This window comes from Eptatretus burgeri, chromosome 17 (genome assembly GCF_056783735.1).
Source record: "Eptatretus burgeri isolate ZD-2024b chromosome 17, Ebu_testis_v1, whole genome shotgun sequence".
Classification (NCBI taxonomy): domain Eukaryota; kingdom Metazoa; phylum Chordata; class Myxini; order Myxiniformes; family Myxinidae; genus Eptatretus; species Eptatretus burgeri.
The window spans coordinates 46,630,435-46,644,536 of NC_140977.1; the positions used below are offsets into that span (position 1 = coordinate 46,630,435).

The 14,102-nt window shown below is 45.6% G+C and overlaps 2 protein-coding genes across 4 annotated transcripts in view; one reads left to right on the forward strand and one right to left on the reverse strand.

Moving 5' to 3' along the window:
* The window catches only part of LOC147009977 (uncharacterized), a 74,521-nt gene that overhangs the window by 10,895 nt on the left and 49,524 nt on the right, over positions 1-14,102 (forward strand). The gene's annotated exons all lie outside the window — the stretch shown is intronic.
* Positions 1-14,102, reverse strand: part of LOC147009978 (uncharacterized) — a 32,138-nt gene that overhangs the window by 9,229 nt on the left and 8,807 nt on the right. For all 3 annotated transcript variants that reach the window (XM_085863318.1, XM_085863319.1, XM_085863317.1), the window contains 3 exons: positions 13,585-13,650; positions 13,130-13,201; positions 7,313-7,374 (listed from right to left, as the gene is read on the reverse strand). In XM_085863318.1, the coding sequence (XP_085719444.1) occupies positions 7,313-7,374; positions 13,130-13,201; positions 13,585-13,650 (200 nt within the window). The remainder of the gene's footprint in view (positions 1-7,312; positions 7,375-13,129; positions 13,202-13,584; positions 13,651-14,102) is intronic.

Below are 14,102 nucleotides of genomic sequence, written 5' to 3' on the forward strand. Positions count from 1 at the left end.
GTGCTCTCCGTGTGTCGTGTGAATAAGGTGCTTGTGTGAACTTGTTCCCCGTTTCGCTGCGTCCCTCCCTTTGTTGAATCTCCATCTTGCTTCACGTAATGGGTTCGTCGTGGGCTTAATACGCCCGATAATTAATCGGAACCGTCGAGGCCGACGATAACACCGCTCGGTTATCCCGATAGCACAGAACGGACCGCTTAAGCGGCCCGTGTCCGGAGTCGACCTGCGGCGAGGTGCGATCGCCCGGTTTACCATCCGCGTGGGTACTTAGGTAGGTCGACTTTGGCGAACAACCCTATCCCACGCGGGTGGCCGATTGGCACGATCGTGGTGAGGCCGAAAGGCCCACCCGTGACTAGCTCCCGGCGTTAGTCCGAGAGGGTCACGACAGAATTGTCCGTCCGGTGGGCGACGTGCCACGATTCGAGTCACGTGGCCGATCGCACGCCGGCGGGCGCGAATTCGCGACAATATCGATGGAAATACTGATAATAAGGGTAGATCAAATTTCAAATTTTTTTTTCGACGAGATCGACCACCCAACAGACAGACACACACCAATAACGAATATAGTGGTCACTTATTTTTTCGTGAACCAATATTTGTAAACTGTCAAGTTGGACGATTGTTATGTATTTTTTGGTATAAATTTGGATTTTCCAGTTGATAAAAGTTTGTTTTTGTGAAAAACATCAATCTGTGCTCCTCGTTGTCTCATCCTCTTTTTCAGATAACAAAACATCCAGAGTAGATGAATTGGACGATTGTGGCAAAATCATCACAAGCCGTCAATGTGACTCAAGTGATATCAAGTGTTGAGGTGAAATATAATACAAATGGACAATGGCAGAATGGTGTCTCTGAGTGATTAACTTCATATCACCATTAAGTACCAGAAGAGAGCAAACTGTATCCGGCATATGTATATTGTACATGCAAAATAAAATAGATTCTTAATGTCACTCCATCTCTCCCCTGTTGAAGATAGACATCCATATTCGGCTTGTTGACGTATTGAAGATAATACCAATGTAAGTTCAGAAAGAATGTTCATGAAGGTCATTGGAGTCAATATCATTGATTTAATGGTCGAAATATCCAATCTACAGTTACTGGAGTGGTTATCAAGTGAGACGTGCAGTTAAAATTCAACTTCAACTTTTGCAATGAGAGTTTTCACAGAATTTCTCCTGCGAATCAGCAGATCAGGCATCGACATCAAGAGTTCAAAACTTCCAGAGAAACATTCACAGTGACCAACACTGGAAACAAACACAACGTTGCACGAGTTAACATTCTTCTTGAGCAAATAAAACACATCTTCGCTGTTCTCAGTTGCTTCGACTATGATGTTGTTCATTACTTTGGGGAAGAAAAAAAACCTGAAATATATTCATTGACATATCATGCCGTTTTTTTTTACGGCTGATGTGACCCAACCTGGTGGTCGTAACTGTGTCGCTCAGGGTCCGCACTGTTTTGAGTCGGCACGAGCCTGTCACGGAGCTGTCTTTGTCACAATCGTGCACTTTGCCTTTTTTGAGGCAATTTAGGCTTGTGTCTTCGTGTGGTGTGCTCATTGCCTCCTGAAGGTGATTTATCTGTAAAACGAACACCCTTCGGGTGGGGTAGAATGGTGAGGTCTTCGAATTTGATATGCCAAGGTTGCACAGTGTTGGCTTGTGGGTTGGACGCGGTGTGAGTGCTACTCTGGCCAGACAATGCGGAACATTCAAAATGATGTATGGATGCTAAATGAGGCCTTTGGCACATGTGCTGTGTGTGTTTGCACTTTTTTCCGTTCGGCACCTTCCATTGCTCGCGTCCGATCTGTGATTCAAATAATCTTTTAAACATAATTCTCTGCATTTAGACGGAAAGAGTGGAAATTTCAAAATGGTTAACCCTAATTGTTCTGTTCCTGAATGCAATAGGAACGGAAGAAATATCAACAAACCTTTGGCCTTTTGCAGATCCCATATCGGCGGTAGTTTTTGCGGTACGGACTGCAAGATATCAACTTTTTGGACGACTTGATCAGAAAGTTCTCGAACTGTTTCGTTGTGCAGAAGCATACCCTTTTCTCACAAGGCTGTTTACAAGTACTTTCGGCTTCTCTAACAGTTTTTTTAGTCGTTTAAATCTTCAATCCTTATCTGAGAGTCATGAAATACGTCCAGGCCGCCCCAATTTACTTCATTACTTGGGGTTGCTGTGCATGTGCGCCGAGCAATCTGGGGCGGATTGCATCTTCTTGAAAGTCGCGTATTCACGCAAATGTGATCTCTTGCTTCGCTCTTGTGGTACGTGAGAGACTTCACCTGGAAACCATGTTCTGTTCAAGTGATCAATAATTCTGACTTTGTCTGACATTTACAAAGGTGGAAGGTATGGATCAGCATGATTGTCATGGGCATGCTTCATGTCGTCTCCTCTTTCCTCCAGGTTCCCCCTTTCCTTGAGACGTCCGAAGCAGGGACAGATTAAGGGTGCCTTTGGCCTCGGGCAGAAACCCAACCATGGGGCCTTCCTACTCCCCCTTCCCATTCCGTCGTAATAGACATCAGTGAGCTAAGTCACAGTGCACTACGTTAAAGGGGAAATCGAATCCAAATTTTATTTTCTGAAAACCATTGAAAATCATTCATCACCGTCTAATTTGAAGGAAAAAAAATTTCTTTGAATTTTTTTTGCCAATCACAAAGGGCCAACAAAAGTCCGAAAGTGTCGATTTTAGATTTTCGTCAGTGACGTCATACTCAGAACTCACCTTGATCCGAATGGCAGCTTCCATACAGAAACAGTGTATTTCGAGCTCAGATTATGATACTGATTATGATCAGTATCATAATCTGAGCTCGAAATACACTGTTTCTGTATGGAAGCTGCCATTCGGATCAAGGTGAGTTCTGAGTATGACGTCACTGACGAAAATCTAAAATCGACACTTTCGGACTTCCACCATCATGAGCAACTCTGAATGTTCTCATTATATTGAAACTGATCAGTGGGAGTTTGAAGAAACTATTGGAGACAAAATTAGTGATGGAAACACTTTCAGGAGAATTATGGAGCCGTATCATTTTGAGCCTTATGCAAGCTATTCAGACGAAGATGGCGACAATGGAGGTGTTGGTCAAGATGAAAACTCTTGTCACATGTTCACTACAGAATGGTAGGTTTTGTTTTTCCTTTTAATTGACGGTTTATAAGGGATTTTGCATTAATTGATAGATCAGTTATATTACTCCAGCAGAAATAATCGTCATCACCTGACAGCCAACACTGCCCAGGCACACACGGACACCGCAGACAAAATGGGTGAAGAATGCTTTGTCACACCGTCGCAAGTTGACCAGGTGCCCTGTGGTTTGACCGTTTGGGTTGCCCTTTACGTAAGTATGCATAAGGTCAGTCAGGTCAGGTCTAGATCTCAGGATATGTTCTTAATGATACTCTGATGGTATCATTTAATATATTGTTTAAAAAAAATGAAACCCTGGACAAACAACAAACAAGAACACTCATGAACTCTTTATTTTGATTTTTAACTAAATCGACAATGACAACATTTTAGAACAAGACGGTGCAATTTATTTGTAAGACTCATATCAGCAAGGTCGGCAATGCCACAACACATGTGGTCCTTGGCCCACAATCGACGGCAGTCCTCAATGGCTGGCAACAGTTTAGTGCAGCCACAACTCAAGTGGTCCTTGGCCCATGATCAATGGGTCCTTGGGGAGGCATCACAAAGACGGCAGGTAATGGGTGGGGCAACAGACACAGCAAAGGCAAACAAGGCAGAGCAAACCAGGCCGGCAGGTGATACTGGCCGGCCTCGTGGTGGTCTCATTCTCACCGTGGGGGCAGGAACACATGGGCAGCAGATCAGGCAGCCGGCTTAACCTAACCCAGCTAATACCTAATCCTTCTAACCACCTCTACCCCATTTCGTCCCTCTAACTTAACTCTAACCTGACTTCTGTAACCTTCTCAGCCCTGCTAGCTAAATATCCCTCCCGGGCCCACTCGTCCCTCTTACTATCCTGTCTCCCGGGAGGAAATCAAAATACACATCGTGATAAAATAATGAGGTGGTGCACGTGCTTACCCCTATACTCAAATTTTGGGACATAATGGGTCCATGCAAAATCCAATTGCCCTACTCTGTTATTCCAGCAGCCGCAGACATACAACAATGGTACCAAAGTGGAGCATCCCTACTATATCCTAGTATCACAAAAACTAATTTCTCTTTTATCATTCCACGCCCCCGCCCACCCCTCATAGTTGTTCTACACAACCAATTCACCCGTCGTCCCTTGTGTTGGTGCTTCATCAAATTAGGGCCCGGCCCTCAAATTTTCCTTCTGTGCCATCGCACAATATCGTGGCTGGGCAGTGTGGCTCCACCTGCAGGCCTACCTGCCTTTGAACTCGCACATGGCATCCTTGAGCCACTGAGGCCGCAACCAAACTTACCTGCTCTCAATTCCGAATTATGGAGGGAGATCTCTCCAGCTTCTCCACTGATGTCCTCTCTGGAAATTGGCGCTCCAGGTCCCTTCTCCTTAGTACCCGGGTCCATAAATTTGGCTTGCCCCTCTGGGCTTCTGGCCTACCCTGGCCAGCGCACTTCCAGCACCAATGGTGCCCTTCTCAACCACACCTACCTCCAGCGAGCCACACTTCCAGCCCGTGAATTAACTTCTGCACCCAGCAAAACACAACTTTCTTACCAACAGCACCAACCACCGGGGGGGGGGGTATGCCAGGGAAACCCGACACCGTGCCATTTATTTGTGTGGTGCACCTGACGCGCCACTCGTGCCACAGATCCCCTCACAACCGCGGTGCTCACTCGCATCCCGTGGCTCGCAAGGAACACATATTGCGTTCCACGAGCCCCCATCCACAGCCGTGATGGCTACGCCCACTCCATCCATGCTCCCAGCATGATCCCCACACAGCCAACTCCAGCACGCCTGGTAGTCTGGCACACACATTAACCCCGGGTCCCCACATGACCCCTACCTGCAGTATGTAGTGCCCCCGTTAAGGGGACACCGTGGGAATTTACCAAATTCCCGGCTACTTACCTCCAAGGCTCTTTGGCAATATGATTGGCCCCCCAATTTGCTTTACTGTTCTGTCCCTCTCTTTAGGGCTTACCGGAACGGAAAAACACATCCAACTGGCGATGTTTCCATTTTTTTAACCACCGGGTCCTGTATAAAACCCGACGGGAGCATTTATAATCCCGACTAGCTATCTGGCAAAAGGCCCGCCTGCATACGTGCTCCTACATGCAGTGACCTTTGCACCACTCCGTTCAGCTCACCCTGAACCAGACACAAAGCAATGCAAACGTATCTATTCACTTCCTCTTCTTCTCCTTCTTTCGGCTGCTCCCGTTTGGGGTCGCCACAGCGGATCATCCGTCTCCATTTCACTCTATCCTCCACATCTTCCATTGACACTCCAACCACCCGCATGTCCACCCTCACCGCATCCATGAACCTCTTCTTTGGCCTTCCTCTTCTCCTCCGACCTGGCGGCTCCATCCTCTGCATCCTTCTCCCGATATACTCCGCTTCCCTCCTGTGCACATGTCCAAACCATCGCAATCTCGCCTCTCTCACTTTGTCTCCAAACCGTCCTACCTGCGCTGTCCCTCTAATATACTCATTCCTTATCCTGTCCATCCTCGTCACTCCCAACGAGAATCGCAGCATCTTTTACTCTGCCACCTCCAGCTCCGCTTCCTGTCTTTTTGTCAGTGCCACCGCCTCCAAACCATACAACATAGCTGGTCTCACTACCGTCTTATATACTTTCCCCTTCACTCTTGCAGCTACCCTTCTGTCACAAATCACTTCTGCAACTCTTCTCCACCCACTCCATCCTGCCTGCACTCTCTTTTTCACTTCTCTACCACACTCTCCGTTACTTTGGACAGTTGATCCCAAGTATTTAAACCCATCCACCTTCCCCACCTCAACTCCTTGCAACCGCACCATACCACCACCCTCCCTCTCATTTACACACATGTACTCCGTCTTACTCCAACTGACTATCATTCCCCTTCTCTCCAGTGCGTACCTCCACCTCTCGAGTCTCGCCTCAGCCTGCTCCCTACTCTCCCTACAGATCATGATGTCATCTGCGAACATCATAGTCCATGGAGACTCCAGTCTGATCACGTCCGTCAACCCGTCCATCACCATTGCAAACAGGAAAGGGCAAATGTATCTATTCACACCAGTGTGATATGCTTAACTGAACACAAACTTTAAAATTAGAAAGTTCATAGAACCTGTCACTTCACACAGTGATTTTAAAAGTCGTATAAAAAATTCCGCAAGTTTTCCGCCGTTTAAGCAGTGTCTTGTACACCACCTTGGTTAACATGTCCACGTACTGCAACACAGGAGGGTTTTTTAAGTGTCAAAAAGGCTATTTGTGTTCTTCAGTGTTCAAATTTATAATTCTTTGAAATAAAATAGACTTTAAATGTTGTAGAAAAAACAATCTTGAAGTTTACCACTGCAGTTGCCTGTGTTGTTAACACCACATTATTTAACACGTTACATCAGATCTTCATGCCTGTTGTTTGTGTCCCTTATGACGTCCTTAAAAACAGTAAGTTTCATGTTTGGAATGATTTTCAGTTTTGATTGACTGCCAGACAGGAATCAAGTGATGAAGACATTTTTATCAAACGCCATTTTTATCAGAGATAGCTGAAGGCATCTTCAACAAACTTTCAGAGGTTCACCCCTGAGTGCCAGGGAGTGTTTTATACAAATAAAAATTTGAAAATAAAGTTGGATTTTTTTGGGATTAAACAAAAAATTTTAATCACTGTATAGTGCCTAAGTATTTATAGCTTCATGAAAGGTGATATTAAATTATCCCCAACCCCATTCCTTAATGGGTATATGGAAGTGTTTTTGGCACCCACAAAAAAAATGGGGAAAATTTTTTTATTTCCTAAAAATGCCAAAAGGATTATAACAGCACCAGGCAATGCCGGGTATACCCAAGTTATTGAAAAAGTGTCTCAGAAATGCTTTGCCCAAGAACCCCCATAATCACACTACTGACGAGCTGATTAGCGCATGACAAAGTTACATTCATCCCACATAGCTAAAGCTATAAAACAAAGCTACACTTGTAACACAAGATTGTTCTCTCACAAGAAAACTACAATGGTCCAAAATTATCTTTTTTTATATGTCTGGAGCTGGGTTGGGATTCAAATCTATCTGTCTAAGTTTGTCTGATATTTACTACTGAATAAGCTTACATTGAACGAAAAGTTTTTCTGTGTTGAGATGGCCAAAACTGCCACGACACCGGCAACAAAACCTGAAACAAGAAAAAGAGCAATCAGAGATTGCAAACCCTCGCCAGGATTTCATTTGTGTGGTGTACTTTTATAGGTTTTTGGGTAAATCCAATAAGGTTGCCAAACTATGTGACCTATGACATCATATGTGTGACTTTTGTTCCTCATAGAAAGGCGGTCATATGTGTAATGTTTTGCCTCGATCTTTTCAGCCATTTCGGAGAAGAAGATTTTTGAAGGTTTAACAAAAACAATATGTCTGCCGAATCACGTGACTGACATCATGAGTTTTTTCTGCGGACCATTTTATTTTATTTTTTATTTTCAAATAAACTAAATTTTAGATGACCCTCTAAAATTTCCATACTGATCGGATGTGGCGTTATACATATGCAATTATGACATCATAACGAGGGCACCTATGACGTCATTAAAATATCACACATTTCCCACGAGGAGTATTTGCGGTGTGTCAAGTTTCAATTTTTTCCTTGGTGCGGTTTCAGAGATTCAGAGATCCAAAGTTTTTCCGTTTTTCCAATATGGCTGCCACACCACGTGACTTATGACGTCATAATTATAATTGATGCGTTCCACATGAGTGGTCGCACCAATGGTGAAAATTTCATCTCAATCCGACAAGCTGTGGTGGAGAAAAAAACACGAAAGTTCTGCACGGACAAACAGACAAACAAACGGACGCAAATGCGAATACCCTCTCCGAATCCATCAGGAGGGAAATGACAAAAACAAGGCCTGACCAATGAAATAAACACATTGTTATAAAAGTGATGAAATCAAGATTTGATATAGATAACGGATACTGTGTACAACGAGGAAGAACATGCCACCATCCCTCATCAAAACACACCTCGAATTGAGATATGTTTAAAAATAAAACCCAAATGTTTTGGTGACCTGCAGTGAACCGGTTGAAATGGGGTAAAGCTCCAGGGATCTGTGGCATCCATGCCGAACTTTTCAAGGCTGGTGGAAATGCTGCACTCGTGTCGTTGCATGCAGTTTTGTGCTCTGCCTGGAACACAGGCATCATCCCAACTGATTGGAAGAGGGGCTTTGTTGTCCCTCTCTGGAAAGGGAAGGGTGATCGCCAAGACTGCAACAACTACCGAGGGGTGACGCTGCTCTCAGTGCTCGGCAAGGTCTTTGCTCGGATAATTCTTGATAGGGTCGCCACCATCTGCTTGAGCACCAGCGTCCAGAGCAGTCAGGCTTTTCACCAAAGAGGTCAATGATTGACCATATCCTTGCTCTTCGGGTCCTCACTGAACGCAAACAAGAGTTTCGGCAGGGGCTGCTTGCAGACTATGTTGACCTCTGTAAAGCGTTTGATTTCGTGAATCAGGATGCCCTCTGGAGGATTCTTTGTCTTCGTGGGGTGCCACCAAAACTGATCTATCTGATGTCTGAACTATAGAGATGTGGTGGTGCCATCTCTGACTTATTTCCAGATGTTACTGGAGTTTGTCAGGGGTGTGTACTGGCCCCTACACTTTTCAGCACTTGTTTGGACTGGATTCTGGGGAGGATGTCTGAGAAATAAATCTGCGGAGCAACGATTGTGAATGTCAATATCTCTGACCTTGATTTTGCAGATGATGCAGTCATCTTTACGGAGACTCTACATATCTTTTTGGTGGCCCTCGAGGTGCTGAATGAGGGGTCGGAGCCGCTGGGATTACGGGTTTCCTGGGTCAAAACTAAGATCCAGGCTTTCAATGACATCTTGGATACTGCTGTCCTGTCTGTACCTGTTTGTGGTGAAGATGTTGAGGTCACGGAGAGATTCACTTACCTTGGCAGTGATATTCATGTCTCTGCTGGCTATGAGTCAGAGGTGAACAGATGTCTGGGTCTGGCCTGGGGAGTCACGGATTCACTGGATCATGGGGTGTGGCGCTGCCGGTACCTGGGCGGGAGGATGAAAGTCCGAGTCTTCACGTCCTTGGTGCTTCTAGTCCTGCTCTATGGATGTGAGACTTTGATGCTGACTAGGAATCTGAGACCGAGACTTAATTCCTTTGGTACCAGGACTCTTCGGAGAATCCTTCGCTATCGCTGGTCGGACTTTGTGTCCAACGAGTGGTTGCTGAGAGAAACTCAAATGAGATTTGTTACCTGCATAATCCGTGAGCATCAGCTGTGGCTGAATGGTTACGTGGCTCATTTTCCGAACGCTGATCCTGTTTTCCAGATTCTCTCATCGAGGGAGCCTTGTGAGTGGAGGAGGCCAACGGTCCGACCACGTTCTTCGGGGTTGCAGCAGGTTTATCAGCATCTCAAGGAGATGGGGATGGGCCAGGCATCTGCCTGGGGGATGGCCAGACGGAGGCCCCTGGAGTGCTTGTGGAAAGTGGATGCAGCGACGTGCTGCTCTGGCGCATGTTCCCATACCTGATCTGACCCATTCCCAATCAATATGCTCTCGCTTGCCAAGCCAGCCATTCCCTATCAACAGTTTTGTTGGAGTGCTTCCTTGAGTGCTTAAGCCACTTGGCGAGTACTCTTCACGCTTGGGTGTTCGTTTGCAAGCCATACATGGCAAAAGTACCCACACTGTCACTCTGCACTGTCCCTCTACAAAATACAACCAAAGATACATCAGTCGACGGACAAAGTACAAATTCCATCCACCTGCGTTGGGCCCTGTGGTGTCATGCGCTGCACCGGGTTGTGCCTCACCTGCTGAAAATGTTATGGAATTTTATTTTTACACGTCAGCTCCACAAGCTGCTTGGTTGTTCGTTTGTAAGCCATGGTGATACAGGACAAAAGTACCCACATTGTCCCTCTGCTAAGCACAACCCAAAATACATTGATCGACATACAGTGTTCAGGCCCCAACTGCCGCAGTGCGATGCGGTACCTTGGGCGTTGGCGTTTATCCTTTTTGTGTGATCTGCTTTCATTATATGACCCTCACTTTGATAAAGATAGATAGGTATAAAAAAATTAAACGTTTCATTCATTCAAAAAAATTCTTCCATGGTTTCTTTGAAATGGCTACTTGAGTGCTTCAGCCACTTGGCGAGTGCTCTACAAGCTTCCATGGCGATACCCCAGCTCGGTTCTCCGTGGGGATATCCTCAGAGTGAGGAAAGCAAAATAAATTAGAGGATTATAATGAGTAAAGCAATGGGACAAGTGAACCACGAGTTCCAGAGAGAATTGAAAAATGTTGTTAGTGGCTCCAAAGCAATGAATCTCCACACCATGGCAGGATGACCGAGAGGTATGCACACTCCCTCTAAGCTGTCGAGCCTGGGTTCAAATTTTCACCTTTTTGTGAGATCTGCCTTCATTGAGGATGTTATTTCATTTTATGAGGAGCTTGGAGCGATGTTGTCTTCAATATAAAAGTGAATGAGACGTTTGTTTGCTTGTGACTTTATAGAATCACAGTTTTTGTACCAGGATAGAACTTACAAGGGGTTTTATAGTCATCTTCTCACAATTCATAACATAAATACATGAGCCACCACCTGTCACGGGGAAGGGATGGGGTGGTAGGAGGGAGGTAGTGGGGGTGGGTAGGAGGAGGTGTGGTATGGTGCACGGTGGGAGGAGGGAGGGGTGCGCGTGGTGTGGGAATCTGGAGAGAGGGAAGGTTGGAAGACAAGGGGTGCGGTGGGAGTCCGGAGGAGGGGATAGGATGAGGATGGAGGGAAGGAGCGTGTGGGAGTCTGGAGGTGGAGAGTGGGGTGGTAGTAGGCATTGGATTGGGTGGGATGAGGGAGGGGAAGGATCGGGAGGAGGGACCCGGCATTGCCCGGCAACGCTGGGTACCTTTGCTTGTCCCTAATAACTCCAGGATGCATAAGTTTTTGTTACAGAAACCCCTTCCTGTTTAAGCTTTCAAATTCCAGAATGACTGTTCCTCACTTTTCTTGTCTAAGTTTTACAAAGGATATTACACCACCAGTCCATTTGGAACAATGTCATGGTGAGAAGTCTCTGGTTTTGTTCAAGAATCTCTGTGTAATGTCTCCTGTTTTGAACCACAACCCCAGAAACTATCAAATCATTAACACCAACTTCACCTGCTCCACAAACTTGCGGGATTTTATTCCCAAGCGGCTGTTTCATGGCAAAAAAAAAACAATCCACATGATTGTGAATACAAGTTTGGGGAATCCGATACCGACACCCTTCCAGACACAGTTTCATCCCTCCTCCTTCCACACCTTTATACATACAGTGTATAATACACTGTATGTATAAAGTGTATAATACCTGTATAATACCTATATATATATACAGTGTATAATCCCTTTATATCTCCTATCGCAACCATACCTAGCCAGGATATTTTCTACCTCCATTAACCTGAAATAACTCAGCCCAACCCTTTCATTTGCAGTGTTTCCTTCCCTCGTTCTCCCCCCACCACCCATCCATCCCCACTCCTCTATTCAGGTTCGTCCATTTTCTTGCATAATGTGTGTAATTGCGTTCTCACTGGCAGTTTGTTGGCTTTTTAAATCCTCTGACAAGTAGTTCTTCCCTGATCTCCGGTCATGTTTAAATAAGCTTTTTGGGGTTCATTTCCCAGAAAAAGGCAAACTCCTCTTTATCTCTTTGCTGATTACTCCACCCTCTGCCAGACCATCGGTCATCCCTCAGACAGGCAAGCAGCAGCTTCTTTGCTCTCTCCAGATTTGGGTAAAATCACAAACTGGTCCAACACGTGGAACATGTCTTTCAATCCTGATAAATCTCACACTCTCACTCTGTCTCTCCGAAAAGACCGTTTAGAAATCCCCTCATCTACTTTCTCAACAATCCTCTGGAAGAAGTCCTTTCTTTCAAGCTTCTGGGTCTCACGATCTGCCATGACCTTTCCTGGGAAAGCCACATTTCCAACCTGGCCTCCAAAGCCAGTTGCCGACTGGGCATCCTCCATCATGCAAAGTCCTTCCTCGGCCCACCTGAGCTCATCACCACAAACAAAGCTTTTGTCTGCAGTCTGATAGAGTACTGCTCTCCCTTCTGAGCTGGTGCTCCTGCCTCCCACCTTTCTCGGCTTCACGCTGTGGAAACCAAGGCATTTTGAGTCATTGGCATCTCCCGCGATGAGGCTGAGTCTTTGGGCCTCTCACTCTCTCACCACGGGCAGATCGGTGGTCTTCCTGTCTTCTACCGTCTCCTCTCCTGTCTCGCCCCCTCCTTTGTCTGCGATATGTCCCCCCCACCCCCACCATATTTCCACAGGGTGCTCAAGGTCCGCCAACAATCCCCTTCTCGTAAAACTACCAAAATGACGAATCACTGCTCACATTCACTCTTTCATTCCTCTTTTTCCCCACCTTTGGAATAAACTCCCTCACTCTGTTCAATCCCATTCTTCCCTCCAGGCCTCCCAAACAGCAGTTCACCACCACCTCTTATCGTCCCCCATCCAAATCCTCGATGTTTTCTACCCGCCGTTAATCTACCCCAAACCCACCTCCTTCAAATTCCCTGCTGTCCTTCCTGAAAGTCCCTGAAATGTCCATCTTGTGTTCCCTGTGTTCCCTGCCCCATTCGTCTCCCTTCCACAGATCTCCCAATGTCTCTGTTCCCCAATGTTTTGTCCTTCTCACTCCTCCCCCCTTGTCTCATGCCCCCCCTTGCTGTACGTTGTGTGTTAGCTCTCATATGAGCCTTGACAAGGTATACAAAAAAAAACTCCTGATTGACCAGGTCAGTTGGGAGTGCTTGCTGGACCAGCATTTGGAGGATGAATGAAGGTAAGAGTTTTGCAGAAACACTCACGGGTTCAGAAGCAAAAAGTTCTGGTTCTCTTTGGGGTTCAAGCTTCAATGGTTCAACCTTCTGTGGTTCTATCTGAAAATGGAGAGAGAAATAATTTTCTGTAATTGTAGAAATTTCAAACTCTGAATGAGAAATTTTAATCATCAACAACGAAAGACCATTTCTATCAAGTCTTCCTTTGCCTCCAACACAACTTCTCTGAATTTCCAAACAACTTCTCTGGAGGCAGCAACGGCTTACTCTTCGATTATTCCAGAACACGTGACACGACATCACGTGTGTGTTCCAGACATTTGGGGAGAATATGTCACCGTCTCCATGAAACTACTGGGAAATCACCGAACATGTATTTGGTGCATTTTAATAAAAGTGTGAAAAGTTTATGAATCGACACTAGATAATCAGATATGGTAATTATCAGTTTTACAAATCTGACATTTGTGTTATTTTATTACGTTTATGGTTTTGGCCCCAAAGGTGCGACAACCAGGAATCCACTGACACCATCTGTTCCTATCGCCCTGTATACACAAACAGATACAAAATATTCAAATATTAGTCACTGTTGTGTTTTCATATGTAATTATCATTCATCATTTTAAGGTTGCGATACTGGTACGAACAGTACATGGTCAAGAAAAGTCCAGAAAATGATTCAACAACAATTCTTTTAACTGCTGCACGCACTTCAAGCGACACTCACTTACACAGCACAGCCAGGATCAAAGTTACTGCAAGAAACGTCGATGCTAAACCCAGCCAGCCATGTTTCCCACCTACTCTTCTCTCTGTTCCCTCTCTCCTACATATGTGGGTTTCAGAATGTGGAATGGAGTCCTCCCAGGGCAAGCTCAAAGTATCCACCTTCAATTCGGGAAGGGGGTCACGATTCACGGATGAAGTTGTGAAGTTTTCTGTTCTCAAAGTTTCGTGCCGAGGGCTCTCATCAGGATTGTAACTGAGCCCTGGATGG